Here is a 16,225-nt window from a genome sequence, read left to right as displayed (position 1 = left end):
GCACAGCTGTTGAAACCAGTTTTCCCCCCAGCGCTGGGGGGAATTTAGTGAAACGTTTGAACTCCGATTTCGCGGGCTTTTTTTCATCGCGTTTTTTTTCAACTTTACAGGTTGAATTGGCATTTTTAATGATTTGTTTCGGTAAGTGCACACCGAAAGGTACCAGAATCTGCAAAGTTGTATTTTACGTTGCATGTGACCTTTAAGAAATCGGATGAAACATGTGCACGTTTTCACCTTGATGGCCTATGACTATCTGTTGTGCCTGATAAAGATAACACCAACTTACATAAGAAGGCTAATATAGGTCGCCATAAGTAAACCATTAACATATGTATTGTCATTTCACAAAGACATGTTTATCAGATTTGTCTGTCACCCTGTGATAATATTCCATGAGCATGCTGGCAAATTAACTGAAGTAGTTTGAGTTGATGTATCTACCAAAGGTGAAACTGCAAAGGAGGACGACCTAATATTCTCTATGGTATCTTCTCGTTCCTTCACGATAGATCGCGGCGAGTCATTTGTTCCCAGTAGGGATGCTGCTTGTACACTGGCATTGGTAGTCTCTCACTGCTTTGATTGATGGGGTTTTGCTTTACGTCCCTCTCTGCAATATTTGCAGCAATATGGCCAGAAATGAGCTGCACACATTGTACCCATTTGGGGAATCGAATCCGGGTCTTCCACGTGACGTGAGCTTGAGTAGCTTTGACCACTTTGCTGCTCAACCGGCCGTGCTGCTTTGGAGACATATGGCAACATTCAAATTTTTCGTACTTAACTCAGAACGTTACTCAATGCATCGATATTTAGTCGTAGATGGGGGAGAGAGAACTAACTATACGTTACATAACAATCAACACCAATAACCAATGCATAACAAATACCTTATAAGTAGGATGTGGTGGCAGTCTGTAAATATTCGAGTCTGGACCAGATTGAGCATTGATCTATATAACTGGGAACCGATAACGTGAGTCAACCAAGTCAGCGAGCCTGGCCACCCGATCCCGTTAGTCGCCTCTTACGACAAGCATGGGTTACTGAAGACCAATTTCAACCCGGACCTTCACGGATGAAGTAGAAGATGACAACGAGGAGTAACAGTTCTTTATCTCGACATTAAAATACAAACACACAAAGCACTGAATCAAACTAATTTATACGAAAATTCAGCGACTTTATAAAACACGTCTGAAAGATTTGTTTCATCATCCAATAATCTCTTTTGCGTCATTTAGACCTTTCTGCATGATGTCTAACACGAAAATGTAATATTGGATGTGGTAGAATTATCAATGACGAATCTTCCTGCTCCAGGGGTTGAAATACACCGTCCACTAACGGACAAATTAGAAAACAGCCAATCAGACACATATCCGTTGGGTTTATAGCCTGATATTTCATTCCTGAGTTGGCCTGTAGTTGGCTGTGATCCAACTGACACATCTATAAACTGGACGTTGGAGGAAGTACCACGTATCCCTGCAGGCATTGTCCAGAAAACAAAACGAGGACACAAACCTTCCAGACGAATGTTTTGAAATACTACATCACTCATGTTGATGACTTTGACGTTTCCGGCCAGATCGAACACTGCATCGTTCCTACTTAACTTGTCACATTCCCGGCCTCGGAACGTGCACCAGTCCATGTGAATGACGTCAATATTGCTGACCTTCACTCTTTGGAGGTCACGTTCAGTCCACCAACCTGTTTGGAAAACGGCTCCATTTTGCATTTGCCAGATGACCACTCTCTGTACCGTCATATCATTGTTGTACACCTGAAACGTAATATGGGGTATCTGACCATAATCGTGGCACATAATCTCATGTACATGCAAGTTTCTTCTGCGCGTAAATTCTGTTTTTATATGTATACACATTTCACAACATTCTGCTGATCTTATCCTCCATTACACTTCGATTATGATTGTTTTGTCTTCAGTAATGTTTCACTCTGTGGCACTAGCTTTGAACAAAACTACACTCTTCAAAAAACGAAGCGCAAAATGAAATTAAGAAATGATACTTACAATGTTGTACACATTTGTAAACTCAAACAGTTTTCAGTGTTGCACATTGTTTCTGGAATGTTTTAGAAGATCATGTTTGACCAAACCCAAAATCATTTTGAACGGTTTTATCAATCAAAATTGTCATGATCTGGACGTCATGCAGCACGAATATCAGGCACAATGATTGTTTCTCACGTGCAAAGCATGAGTACAGCATGTGATTATACTGAATCTCACAGTTTCTTCTGCGCGTAAATTCATTTTTTTAATATGCATACACATTTTACAACATTCGGCTGATCTTATCCTGGATTGCACTTCGATTATGACTGTTTTGTCTTCAGTAATGGTTCAGTCTGTAGCCCTAGATATGAACAAAACTATGTTCTATTACAAAACTCAAGGATTGATAATTGATCTGTTACATCTGTTGCTAAATGTCAAAGTATTACATTACCTTGAGTGAGTCATCATTGGCCATGATAAAAACGTCCTCCACTACACCTCCTACTCCCATCTCAATGCCGTCGCTATTGTACGGCCAAGCACCCACCATCTTAACCTGTCGAATTATGTTGTTTGGACTTCCGGCGCGTATGAAAAACTGTTGAGGGTCGCTTAAAGTGATACCTTCAATTGTGTGATTGGTTCCTCGTGCAGTGTTGATCAACGACCATTGAAATCGCTTGTCATGGAATTTGTACTTTCGGCCTGAACAGATTCCTCTTCCATGGATCTTGACCGTTGTGTTGTCTTCGGTGATGAACCCTCCATCAACAAAAGCTCCAGCACTGATGTAAACCTCTTTAATACTGGAGTTTAAACTGACTTGACCATCAAGATAATGCACACCGACATCAAAGAACAACACGGAGGGGTCACTCTTAGAGGGAACGTCTCTCTCCAGAGGATCAGCAAATATCATCAATTTGTCGACTATGTCGGACTTCCAACTACCATAGTCATTATCAAACTCTACAGACATCATAGTAGAATTCCGAGTCACTGTAAACCTGGCTGTATTCTCCCCGATCCTACTGCAAGCATATCCGTAACTTGCTGGACGAACCAGACACTGACGGAAGTCAGTCTGCGTTCTGACCTCAACCACTACTGAACCACTACTGAAGGCAAAAGACGACCAGGACACTGAGCGGTTGGGATGGACGTAGGGAATCTCGGCATGTCTGTGGTTCGAGGTCGTCTGGTAAGTGAAGGTACCCAATAATGGATCCCCAAGACCAACCGAAACCTCATACTTATCTGATGCCTTCATTGTCGGAGTTGCAGGGTATATGACCAGCTCAGTCACACACCTTCCCACAACTGTCATGACTAAACAGATGGCAGAAACAAGCTCCATGGCGTTTCTCGATGACTTCACTAAGTTGATTGACTACCTGTAATATTATTTATCACATGCTGTACACTTAGCGGAATCGTTTTATCTTGTCGCTAGATATGTACAGGATCAGATAACGAGTATATGAGAATATACCTGACACTGGTCAGGCTGAGTGAATTGTGTCATTGTCACCTGTAGGAGAATAATTGCTTTTCGCGGCAATCTTTTGTGTCGATTTTGTACATGCCGATCTGAGGACCCCGAGCATAGTAATCTCTGAAGACCGAGAGGACCTGTTTACATCAGTCTGAAACTTGTGAACACAACTAAAGGTAATCAGTCCCAGTGTTTACCCCAATACCCTATTTCTCTAATCTCTGTGGCCTTGACGCTGGGTGTCTCCTCTGATATAAACCTTTCTTTTAATCTATGTATACAAGATAACGTATACAGAGTGTGCCCCAGTGGGCATTTCTCTATGCCATAACATATTGATTCATCGCAGATAAAGAATATTATTAACAGTGTAATGGCAATGCCGAAAATAATGCCTCTCTGAACACGATTGTTATATGAAGCCTCAAAGAGTAAGCTATAAATTTCAAGGGCATGTGCACCAGTTGTCATGCCATTAACGCTGCATATGAACTGAATTTCTGCCAGACCTCGAAGGCAAATCAGTAAACACATCAACAACCACAATGTTGAGATTCTTAAGAGACATTTAGAACTAGGTGAATATAATAATATAATAGGTATATGGATGACAGCTTCTTTTTATTGTCTAACAACAAACAACAACATTTGGGCCACTGTGGTTTGCTGTCAGGATCAAAATCACGCCATTCTTGTTACCCATACAGAAAACGCTATCCACAAAAACAGTATATCAGTCCAAGATGTTTAAATGTACGTCATATATGGTCTATCCGATCCTGCACGTATCAAGCAATAAGATAAAACAGTCCGCGAAGTAGATTCGTTATCAGGTAGCCACTCATCTCAGTGAAGTCATCGAGAAACGCCATGGAGCTTGTTTCTGCCATCTGTTTAGTCATGACAGTTGTGGGAGGGTGTGTGACTGAGCTGGTCATATACCCTGCAACTCCGACAATGAAGGCATCAGAAAAGTATGAGGTTTCGGTTGGTCTTGGGGATCCATTATTGGGTACCTTCACTTACCAGACGACCTCGAACCACAGACATGCCGAGATTCCCTACGTCCATCCCAACCGCTCAGTGTCCTGGTCGTCTTTTGCCTTCAGTAGTGGTCCAGTAGTGGTTGAGGTCAGAACGCAGACTGACTTCCGTCAGTGTCTGGTTCGTCCAGCAAGTTACGGATATGCTTGCAGTAGGATCGGGGAGAATACAGCCAGGTTTACAGTGACTCAGAATTCTACTATGATGTCTGTAGAGTTTGATAATGACTATGGTAGTTGGAAGTCCGACATAGTCGACAAATTGATGATATTTGCTGATCCTCTGGAGAGAGACGTTCCCTCTAAGAGTGACCCTTCCGTGTTGTTCTTTGATGTCGGTGTGCATTATCTTGATGGTCAAGTCAGTTTAAACTCCAGTATTAAAGAGGTTTACATCAGTGCTGGAGCTTTTGTCGATGGAGGGTTCATCACCGAAGACAACACAACGGTCAAGATCCATGGAAGAGGAATCTGTTCAGGCCGAAAGTACAAATTCCATGACAAGCGATTTCAATGGTCGTTGATCAACACTGCACGAGGAACCAATCACACAATTGAAGGTATCACTTTAAGCGACCCTCAACAGTTTTTCATGTTCTCTGAAAGTCCAAACAACATAATTCGACAGGTTAAGATGGTGGGTGCTTGGCCATACAATAGCGACGGCATTGAGATGGGAGTAGGAGGTGTAGTGGAGGACGTTTTTATCATGGCCAATGATGACTCACTCAAGGTAGTGTAATACTTTGACAGTTAACAGCTCTGTGTGTTTTGCATAAATATGTTAACAGACCAATTATCAATTATCAGTCCTTCACGTTTGTGTATATACACTCTTCAAAAAAAAAAAACGAAACGCAAAACCCAAATATCAATGAAAATTTGGTGTTATTCAAGGACGTGTAGATCAGTGGAGAACAAAGATACATGAATGAAATTTTGGGGAAGAATGCATTGGTATCTTGTCCATATGTCAAGAGAATAACAGTCATCACAGTCATTACTGCTGTCCATCCGATGGTGTTGAAGTCAGTACCTCGTATGGCCACCTCCAGGTGCTACCACTGCCCGACACTTTCTGGGTACAGATCGAATCAGCGGATGTTTTGTTGTGGAATCCGTCTCCATTCCTCCTGCAGCATGTGGGACAACTGTTGACGATTTTGTGGTGGATTACGACGTCGACGTACCCGTCTGTCAATCTGATCCTAAAGGCGTTCGATTGGGTTTGGGACCGGGGATCTAAAGGGCCAGGGCAGGATATTGATGTTTTTATTGGCAGGTAGTCCACGGTGTCATGTGCTGTGTGGGGCCTGGCGTTGTACTGTTCGAAGAGCTGCCGCTGACGGTCAACAAGGTGAAGGAGGTGCGGACGAAGAATCTGGTCGATGCATCGATTGGGCGTCAGACTGCCTTGGAAAAGCACAAGCTCCGATCTCCACCGAATCAGTTCACCTGTCTGATGCAGTTAGTAGCAAAACGTTCATGCCGTCACGTCACCTGAGATAACGGGATTTATCGCTAAACCATATGCGCCTCCAGTTTGCCAGGTTCCATGGCAGCACCGTGTTACACCATCTCACTCGTGGACGTCAATGTAGTCGTGTCAGGGAGGAGGCAACCTTTGGATGTTTGGAACGTATTCCTACATCTCGGAGACCTTTCCTGATTGTCTGATCGGACACTCCTCGGGCTCCAAACTGTTCTCGTGCTATGTCCCGGCGGTAAGATGACGGTCACGTACGTGGGTTACCCGGACGTACCGATCTTGGTCAGGTGTGGTAACTCTAGGTCTTCCTGGTCTTGGACGGTCATTTGTCGAATTAGTTTGACGAAATCGATCCAACAATCGAGTTATTGTGCTGGGATGAACGTTGAAGATCCTTGCCTCCTCCCTCTTTGATAAAATTGTGAGATTCATTATAGACACGTGTTGTACTCATGCCTTGCACGTGAGAAACAATCATTGTGCCTGATATTCGTGCTGCATGACATCCAGATCATGACAATTTTGATTGATAAAACCGTTCAAAATGATTTTGGGTTTGGTCAAACATGATCTTCTAAAACATTCCAGAAACAATGTGCAACCCTGAAAACTGTTTGAGTTTACAAATGTGTACAACATTGTAAGTATCATTTCTTAATTTCATTTTGCGCTTCGTTTTTTGAAGAGTGTAGTTTTGTTCAAAGCTAGTGCCACAGAGTGAAACATTACTGAAGACAAAACAATCATAATCGAAGTGTAATGGAGGATAAGATCAGCAGAATGTTGTGAAATGTGTATACATATAAAAACAGAATTTACGCGCAGAAGAAACTTGCATGTACATGAGATTATGTGCCACGATTATGGTCAGATACCCCATATTACGTTTCAGGTGTACAACAATGATATGACGGTACAGAGAGTGGTCATCTGGCAAATGCAAAATGGAGCCGTTTTCCAAACAGGTTGGTGGACTGAACGTGACCTCCACAGAGTGAAGGTCAGCAATATTGACGTCATTCACATGGACTGGTGCACGTTCCGAGGCCGGGAATGTGACAAGTTAAGTAGGAACGATGCAGTGTTCGATCTGGCTGGAAACGTCAAAGACATCAACATGAGTGATGTAGTATTTCAAAACATTCGTCTGGAAGGTTTGTGTCCTCGTTTTGTTTTCTGGACAATGCCTGCAGGGATACGTGGTACTTCCTCCAACGTCCAGTTTATAGATGTGTCAGTTGGATCACAGCCAACTACAGGCCAACTCAGGAATGAAATATCAGGCTATAAACCCAACGGCTATGTGTCTGATTGGCTGTTTTCTAATTTGTCCGTTAGTGGACGGTGTATTTCAACCCCTGGAGCAGGAAGATTCGTCATTGATAATTCTACCACATCCAATATTACATTTTCGTGTTAGGCATGCTACACTGAAATCTAAAAAGATCATAACTTCTTTGCACCCGTCGCTACCGATAGCTAAATGTATGAATGTTGAGTAAAGTTCCCGGTTCAGTACACATAATCTGAATGTTGCCATATGACTTCAAAACAGTGATGGCAAAGCGGTTAAAGATTTGTTCCTCACTCCGAGGAGGCGGGTTCAATTCCCACATGGGTACAATAAGTGCTGCCCATTTCGTGTATTCCCAGGGTGATGTTGACGCAAATGTTGCAGAAATCAGCGTAATGCCAAACTCAGTCACTCAAAGTAGCGGAAGTCTCCCAGAACTACTTCTTAACGCCTCCAGCCTGCGCCCGTGTACATGCAGCATGGATGTACATCCCTAAATTAAAGAATCCTAGGATAATACAAATTTGCCCATGTTTTGGACATTACTTGTTACACTTTCGTCCAACACGTAAATTCAAAGATATATTTGAGCTAATTCTGGGTAGCATGAAAACAACAAGGTTTTGACAAATGGCTGATTGACGAACGATCTAATCCAACGTGTTGTGTTGTTATACCATCATCCACGTCAAACATCTCAAACAACATTCAAACATCATCCACATTTCTCTGGTTCGGACCAGAGGAAGCCCCTCGAACAAATATTCCAAAGCGTGTTTAAAAATATAATATGTATTTTCAGTACATATCATCCAATGATATGACCAGTACCACATGCAAACCTGATTCTGTTTGTTGTGTGGGTGTCAACAGAAAAGTGTCCAGCATCTGCGTCACTGATACAATGGCCGCCATACCGGAGATTGACAAAGTCCCAGGTCTGGACATGTGCTCCCACCGTGCCTGCTATATCGTTATGCATGCTCCTCGACACGGATTCCACATTGATGTTCTCGAAACGCAGATTACTAACTTTTCCAACAGCTCCTTTGTAGAGTTTCCATTCCACCAGTCTTGGGCATTCTCCCTCGATTCTGATGTCTTTCAGAATGATGTCGTCGACCTCAAACTCATGGGTGTGACCGGACACCGTGAAGACGGCGGCATTAGGCTGAAGGTGACAGTTGTCTCCCTTGTAAGCGCACCAGTCCATGTGGATGATATCAACGTCGGAGACACTGATACCATGGACTTTCCTGGCCGTCCACCACCCCATCTGGAATATGGCGCCGAACTGCATCTGCCACACAACTATTCGCTTGATGATCAAGCCCGCATGGAACAACTGCAATTGATGATGTCCATAAAATACCACATTGTTAAGAAAGACGTTAGTTTCAACAATACTATTTGACAAAGTAGATCCAAGTTCATTACCTTTAAATGATTTAGATCATTTAGTAGCATACGGTTTATCTCTAACTTGTGCTGTAGCTTGTTACACATACCTTGATGGAGTCATCATTTGCCATAACGAAACTATCCTCTATTAAACCGTCCTCACCAACGTCAAATCCGTCCGAGTTGATGGTCCAGCCTGCTACAAATTTGACGTTTCTGACAACGTTGCTGTTTCCAGAACTAACGTAGTAATATTCTTCAGGGTCGACAACAGTGATACCTTCAAGTGTGTGATGATCACCCTTTTTCATATTAACCAGAGCCCATTGGAAATCTGGATCGTGAAACTTGTACATTGCGCCTGATAGGACTCCCCTACCGTGTACTTTAACTCCCTGGTTTCCCGCCGTTCTGAAACCACCTTGAACATAAGCTCCCGGTGCCAGATAAACCTCTTTGATGTGCCCATCTAGAACCTTCTGGCCATGGAGGTTGTGCATTCCAACATCATAGTACAGAACCGACGTGTCATGCCTGGATGGAATGGATGTTTCTGGTGGATCAGCGAACACCAACAGTTTGTCCTTTATGTCGGCCTGGTTGCTTCCATAGTCGTAGTCAAACTCCACAGACATCAACTTCGTGTTTGTTGTTACAGTGAACATGGCAACCTTATTTCCCGCTCTGCGACACTTGAATCCATAACTCTTTGGTCGAATGAGACAGTTGCGGAAGTCCTTCTGAGTGTGTACTTCAACAGTGACGGCGGCTCCAGAAAAGGAAAACGACGTCCATGACACAGATCGTCCTGGCTCGATCTTTAGTAACTTTCCCGAATACTGGACCCTGCTGTCGGAGGTGGAGATGTACGTGAAGCTTCGTTCTTTGGTACCTCCTTGACTGACGTAAATGCTGAACTTGTCAGACGCCTTCAGTCCCTGTGGATGGGGGTAGACGGTCAGATCGCACGCTACAAGGGCAACGCATATTGCTAACGTAAAGAAGAGCACAGCCATTATGGTGATTGCCAGTCCAACACTAGAGATGTTTATATAGCCTACTGACCTCTTTGACTGTTTATAAGATAACCCATGCTTGTTCCAAATGCGATGGCGAACACATGGCAATGTTATATCTATTCATTTACTGTAAATTCGATACGGCCATTTGCTTCAATCATAATTACTGTTTTCATCTTAAGACAACATTTAGATATTTTATACTTTGATCTAATTGTGATATCGGACAAGAAAGGCCTTAGAGGGCCCGTTTTCCTGTTGGCAAACGTATGGGATCATGGCTATGATTTTATCCTATTTGGAATCACGTCTTGCAAATCATGTGTCTAAACAACCAGGTAAATTTAGAACGTCAGCTGCAGAGGACGCCTCCATGATCCGCCGAAACAACATAGACTCAGAATACTAGTAACTAAGAACCGGTGAATGAGGCTATAGACAGAGTTCAGGGAGGCCTAAAGGATGTTTGCTGCTATATATACATACAGTTGTCAAAGCATTGGGAAGAAGACACCAGGCCAAACCCAAGGCAGGGTTGTTGGAACGGGGAACATGGTAACAAGATAGATGTAAAAAAATCTATGACGACACCACTTCTTGTTAGCAATTGTAGGCGATTTAACAGAGAAATGACTTCCTCAAAGATATCTTCATATAACCGATATTATCACTGGAAAGAATGGACGAGGCACGGAAAAGGAACCCACCTGGGTGATACAAACTGCAAGCACACTTCAGATTCAGGTATAGTGAAGACATAAACTCGTGGGCAAAAGAAAGCGAACTGTTTTTATTTTGATATTTTGGCAAAGTTGTCCAATTTAGTAAAATCATTTTATGCCGAAACGGTTCGCCTACACACCAACTAATCATGCGCCCGAACACAGTATGTTGGCTGTGTAGAAGCACATACGAGACTGGCAGCTAGTTGTTTTCACAGTCGATAGTCGATTCATCATGTTCCATAATGATGGCTGGGTGCGAGAAAGACATAAACGCTCAGAGAAACAGAGATAACATTCAACCCGTGTCAGTATCAGTTCTTCGCCAGCAACAATAGAGAACACTTCTGCAGCACGACGCCAGATCCCACAAACTTCCTGAACGCCCAGAATATCCAAGTTCTTTCATGACCAGCGCTCTCAACGGATTTAAACACAAGAAGAGTGGAATATGATTCCGAATGACTTCATGCGAGACGGCGAGTCTGGGTGTGTTTTGCTACTAGGGATGGTCACACTGTGTGGATGTGTATGCGTGACGAGAGACTTGAAATTACTGACACATCCCATGACTGGCTCTTCTTGTATCTGTGAATTGTGCTGTTCCTACCCCTCTGTTGCTTACATGATACGTGCTCTTCATCTGTGATGGGTCTCTCATAGACACTATTGGTGCATTGTCCAAAATGCTGACTTCATTAAATGTACTATGACTTGAACACATTGTGTGTTTTGCTTTGACTTTATCGATCATCGTTCACTTTCTTTTGCCCACTTCCTTAGATGTGTCAGAAACTTGTGTAATTGAGTTTGATAAAATAATAAGCAATCATATGTGGACATATATTTCCATAGAAGGGCACTATGAAAGTTAGGTCTTGTGATGTCATTCAAGACAAGCTGAATGCACATGTTGGAAGTACAGTTTAGTTTTCCTTGTTTTACGATTGTAATAATGTAGATGAATCGTGTGATGCGTTTACGAACGCTTCGATGAGTACATAAGTCCATCTAAATACCATCTAAACCTGTGTCTGTAAGACCAAACTGACAAACTGTCTAATGGTGTAACTGCAATATCAGACTGTAATGTAGGTCAAGGGCCACAAAATTATGGAAGAAAGAAATCGATTTGCTTTCAAAGAAAAACAGCGTGAGAAAGTTAGTTACATGAATTGACTTTGCAAAAACATAAATGCTTCCTCAAACCTTAATCAATTTATCTTTGCTCTGTATATTGTTACCAATTCTTTATATTAGAAATTGTTAAGCAATACTGTAAATGATTCCGGTGCCAATGTATCGTTACGGGTCTCGTTACGGGTCTCGTTACGGGTATCGTTACGTACACGCAGAACAGATTCTGTCAAACGAGTTGGAACTGCTTTCACAACCACGGTTAGATTCTAGTTTGTGACGAACTTACGGAAGTGAATGAGTTTAGTTTCACGCCGCGCTCAGCAATACTCCAGCTATGTGGCAGTGGCTTGTAAATAGTCGAGTCTGGACCAAACAATCCAGTGATCAACAGCATGAGCATCGATCTGCTCAACTGGGAACCCATGATACGTGTCAACCGAGTCAGCGAGCCTGACCACAGGTTCCCTCTAGGCGACTCTTACGACAAGAGTAGGTTACTGAAGGCCAATATTCTTTCAGCTTTTACGGTCCAAATACTTTTCGTATGGTATTAGAAATTTAAATGACATCAACATCAGACTATGAAATGTGACTAGCACGCTAAACTACGATTTATACAGGATGTCAGGTATGTCAGTGTGAGACTGATGAACATTATCTTTTAGAATATCCATTTTACGTTCCACAAAAAGATGCAGTGTTTGCTGGTTTATATAACACTTTATACAATAGAATAATACCCTTCGACATAAATATCATTTACATACCAATGCAGGTCTGTCCATCAGTGAGAATCCGAACTTTTTTCAAATATCTCCATGTATATGTGTTAGTAGAACTAAACTATTTCTCTAATTGTAATTTAACAGAAAAGCATAACTTTTATTCTATTCGCTCTATCTTTGTCCATTTTCACACACCATACTTATCTGTACTGCAAATATATGCATGTAACTGTTAAAGGAAAAGCTTTTCCAAGTTGGACAACATGCGTCAAGTCGTTTTGTTTCATGAATAAAATATGTTTAAACCGAAACTATTAATTCCACATACTACGCAGTCGTGACTACGTATACATATCTTTTAGAAACAGGTACAGTTCCATTTATCCAACTCATATTGCATAATACTTGATATTCTAGGGTTTTTCATCTCTACAGAATGTAGACACTTATCTTAGTGGCACAAGGTCACGGTTGTTCTGATTAGACGGGGTGGTCACCAGCTACATATCTAAGTTTTGTTGTCAGTGTCTGCAGTTGTCGCCACAGCATGGTCGGTCTCTGTGCTCTGGTCGTTCTCGTCGCTCTTGCCGACGAGGCGGTGGGAAACGTCATTGTGTACCCACACGCCAAGGGACCAGCGGCTTCCAACAAATTCAAGGTGTATGTGAGTCAGGGTGGATCAAAACATGAGAGTTTCACTTACATCTCTACCTCTGAGAAGCGTTCCCACGAAGCATCCCATGTCCACCCAGGACGATCGATGTCCTTCACGTCGTTTGCCTTCACGGGTGCTTCTGTGACGGTTGAAGTCCACACTCAGCGCGACTTCCACAACTGCATCGTCAGACCCAAGAGCTACAATTACCACTGCCACAGAACAGGAAACAAGGTCGCCCAATTCACAGTGTCAAACACCAAAAAGTGGATGTCTGTAGAGTTTGACTACGACTACGGCAGCAGTAACGGAGGCCCCGACATAACTGACAGACTACTTGTGTTCGCAGACCCGCCTGAAACACACAAACCAAACAAGAACGACAATTCTGTTCTGTATTATGACGTAGGGCTCCACAATCTGAACGGCCAGAAACAGCTGGATTCCCACGTCAAAGAAGTGTACTTGGCACCAGGAGCGTATGTTCAGGGTGGTTTCAAGACTACTGGGAACCAGCCAGTGAAGATCTACGGCAGAGGAATAATCTCTACTTCTATATACAAATGGCATGATTCAAGGTTTGAATGGTCAATGATCAACATGGACAAGGGACATTCTCATGTCGTTGAGGGTATCATCATGGTTGATCCGGAGATGTACTTCTACCGTGGACTGAGCGATCACAATACAGTGCGTTATGTGAAGATGGTTGGGTCCTGGACGTTCAACTCAGATGGTGTTGGTATTGGAAGTGATGGGCTAGTAGAGGACTGCTTCATCTCAGCAAACGATGATGCACTTAAGGTTTGGGAATTGTATATGACTCCAATAGTGTCATATTATCAAAATAGAAATATCTTATTATGAACATGCGCCGTGAATATACAATGTGTTTTAGAATGTGGTCAAATGTAACACGTTATATTGTGATTACACTTTCTTAGTAAAGTACAGATGATAGTACTTTTGTTGAGTCCCATCCGCGATTCGAACCCACACTCTCAGAGTCAGTCACCTAATCGCCAGCACACAAAGTCAGCAGTCTAACCCACTCAGCCATTGCGGTTTCAACACAAAGGGAAATCGCACAACTGGCAGCCTTGGTCACGAACGTTCTGTACCCTTCTGACGACGTAAATTGACGTAAGTTCCCCCTCACAAACACGAATACGCAATGACATTTGGAATTATACGTTATTCATACCTCTATACTCAGATATATGGAAGAAATCTCTGACCAACTTTTACAGGACAATAAATAACTTCTATGTAACAGTGACTCATTAACCCTCCTTTGTAACTTGAATTAGAAAGGACTTACTTGGAACAAACGTGACAGATGTACAGGGTTTAAACGGGAGCAGTACCCGTGATTCCAAGGAAAAGCACTGTCTTGATTAACAGGGCTTCGCTGTATCCTTTCAGTTATAGCCTGTAAGCATATGTTGTATGAAGCATTGTAAATGTATTGTATAAACAAAACTAAAACGTGTTTGTTATGTGTAGGTATATACGGACAATATGGTGGCGCGAAGGGTGGTCATCTGGCAGATGCAGAACGGAGCTGTGTTCCAGAACGGCTGGTGGAGCGGCAGAGACATGAAGAAGGTCAGAATCAGCGACATCGACGTCATTCACACCGACTGGTGTACTTTCAAAGGCTCCGACTGCCACATCAGCGACAACGATGCAGTATTTGACCTGGCTGGCAACACGAAGCATTTCGCCATGAGTGATGTCGTCTTTACCAACATTAGAATAGAAGGGTCTTGTCCTCGTATTGTGTACTGGAAGATGGCAAACGGGGCATCAGGTACGGCTTCCAACGTCCGCATCATCAACTTGTCAGTGGAGTCCCAACCTGGCCACGACAGCCTCCATAACGAGATTGCAGGGAATTCTGGAGGAAAGGTCACCAACTGGGAGTTTAACAACTTTAAGATTGGCGGCAAATGCATCTCCAACCCAGGTCAAGCAGACTTTCACATCGATGCCCACACCACCAGCAATATCCAGTTTCATTGTGGGGGATCCATTGTAGGATAAATCTCAGACACGATGCTCATAAGAAGCGATGGTTTCAATGCATTTTGTTACATTAAAATAGCATTCAAGCTTTTGCCAAACTTTTATGTTCAAGGAATCTCCCAACTGAATGCATGAGTGAAAAACATAATGTCGGGTGTAGGTATCTTCATATTTAGATCTCGATCAAATGTTCCAGAGGTTTTTGTGAGTGTTGCAACATTAATACACGACTCACTCTTTCGCAAACACTTAACACACTATTTGATAGTGTCTTTACTGACCCATTGTCACACGGCTTGTCATTAAACACTTCAACATTGTCGGGTCATACAGAATCTTATTATTTTGGAAACCTTTTGACGTAGATCCGGAGCGGTGGTGTAGCGTAGTGTTTAAAGAGTTCGCTCGTCACGCCGAAGACCCGGGTTCGACTCCCCTCATGGGTACAATGTGTGAGGCCCATTTTCTGGTGTCCCCCACCGTGATGTCGCTGGAATATTGCTAAAAGCGGCGTAAAACCAAACTCACTCACGTAGATCCACATCAAACAATTCTCTCTGACGTCCAGAATCACACGCATAACTCAGACTTGTTATGTTATAGAAGATACACTATATTCAGTAATTACTATTATCACTCTAACCATGACATAATTTATTCTTCAAACAAGTTTTCAGTTTTGGTATAGTTTTACTTTTGCGTACATTCGAGACGTGCGGCGAGTGAGGGGAGTTACTTTCCCTAACATTTTTGCTTTTTGACATGCTAGCTCAATACACACCCCAATGGGATTCAGATCTCACACCTTTGGTGAAACCATATGCTTTGATGTAGTTCTGAGATATCCCTTTTTCTCATCAAGGCGGACTTTATTGTCGGCGCAGATCAGCAAATCAAATCAAATATCCTGCAACATTTGACAAATCTATCATTTAACACATGTGTCTCAGATAGCATAGCTGTTATAAGTTGCATTCATTGTGTGAAATACCTTCATATTTATATCACACAAACACGCAACACAGTCAGAAACATTGCAACTGAATCAATAGAAACAGAAAACGTCATCAATAATGAGTCAAAATTAAACCTTCTAAATTCTTATTTGTAAATACAAATATGAGTTCTTATAGTAGACAGTTCTCTGGTATCATAATATTAATCCCCAAGCATCGACTCCAG

At 42.5% G+C, this 16,225-nt stretch overlaps 4 protein-coding genes across 5 annotated transcripts; 2 read left to right on the top strand and 2 right to left on the bottom strand.

The window, feature by feature from the left end:
- Window positions 1–1,101: 1,101 nt before the first annotated feature.
- LOC137284165 (dextranase-like) lies at window positions 1,102–3,670 on the bottom strand. Its single transcript, XM_067815881.1, has 2 exons — window positions 2,484–3,670; window positions 1,102–1,792 (listed from the first exon to the last, which is right to left on the bottom strand). Exons 1-2 carry the CDS (start codon window positions 3,387–3,389, stop codon window positions 1,265–1,267), a joined length of 1,434 nt encoding a protein of 477 aa, XP_067671982.1. The 5' UTR covers window positions 3,390–3,670; the 3' UTR covers window positions 1,102–1,264.
- A 682-nt stretch (window positions 3,671–4,352) lies between these two features.
- LOC137284163 (dextranase-like) lies at window positions 4,353–11,211 on the top strand. Its single transcript, XM_067815880.1, has 2 exons — window positions 4,353–5,303; window positions 6,952–11,211. Exons 1-2 carry the CDS (start codon window positions 4,398–4,400, stop codon window positions 7,477–7,479), a joined length of 1,434 nt encoding a protein of 477 aa, XP_067671981.1. The 5' UTR covers window positions 4,353–4,397; the 3' UTR covers window positions 7,480–11,211.
- LOC137284162 (dextranase-like) lies at window positions 8,130–13,393 on the bottom strand. Of its 2 annotated transcripts, XM_067815879.1 has the most exons (3): window positions 13,064–13,393; window positions 8,862–9,692; window positions 8,130–8,698 (listed from the first exon to the last, which is right to left on the bottom strand). In XM_067815879.1, the coding sequence occupies exons 1-3, from the start codon at window positions 13,100–13,102 to the stop codon at window positions 8,162–8,164; spliced, it is 1,407 nt and encodes a 468-aa protein (XP_067671980.1). In that variant the 5' UTR covers window positions 13,103–13,393; the 3' UTR covers window positions 8,130–8,161. The 2 variants fall into 2 exon arrangements, with proteins under 2 accessions (XP_067671980.1, XP_067671979.1); XM_067815878.1 differs by lacking the exon at window positions 13,064–13,393 and having other exon boundaries at window positions 8,862–11,208.
- LOC137284161 (dextranase-like) lies at window positions 12,871–15,371 on the top strand. Its single transcript, XM_067815877.1, has 2 exons — window positions 12,871–13,819; window positions 14,522–15,371. Exons 1-2 carry the CDS (start codon window positions 12,908–12,910, stop codon window positions 15,059–15,061), a joined length of 1,452 nt encoding a protein of 483 aa, XP_067671978.1. The 5' UTR covers window positions 12,871–12,907; the 3' UTR covers window positions 15,062–15,371.
- The last annotated feature ends 854 nt before the right edge of the window (window positions 15,372–16,225 follow it).

Source organism: Haliotis asinina, chromosome 5 (assembly GCF_037392515.1).
Source record: "Haliotis asinina isolate JCU_RB_2024 chromosome 5, JCU_Hal_asi_v2, whole genome shotgun sequence".
Lineage (NCBI taxonomy): Eukaryota > Metazoa > Mollusca > Gastropoda > Lepetellida > Haliotidae > Haliotis > Haliotis asinina.
The sequence above is the reverse complement of the archived record's forward strand: the minus strand, read 5'-3'. Positions and strand labels throughout refer to the sequence as shown.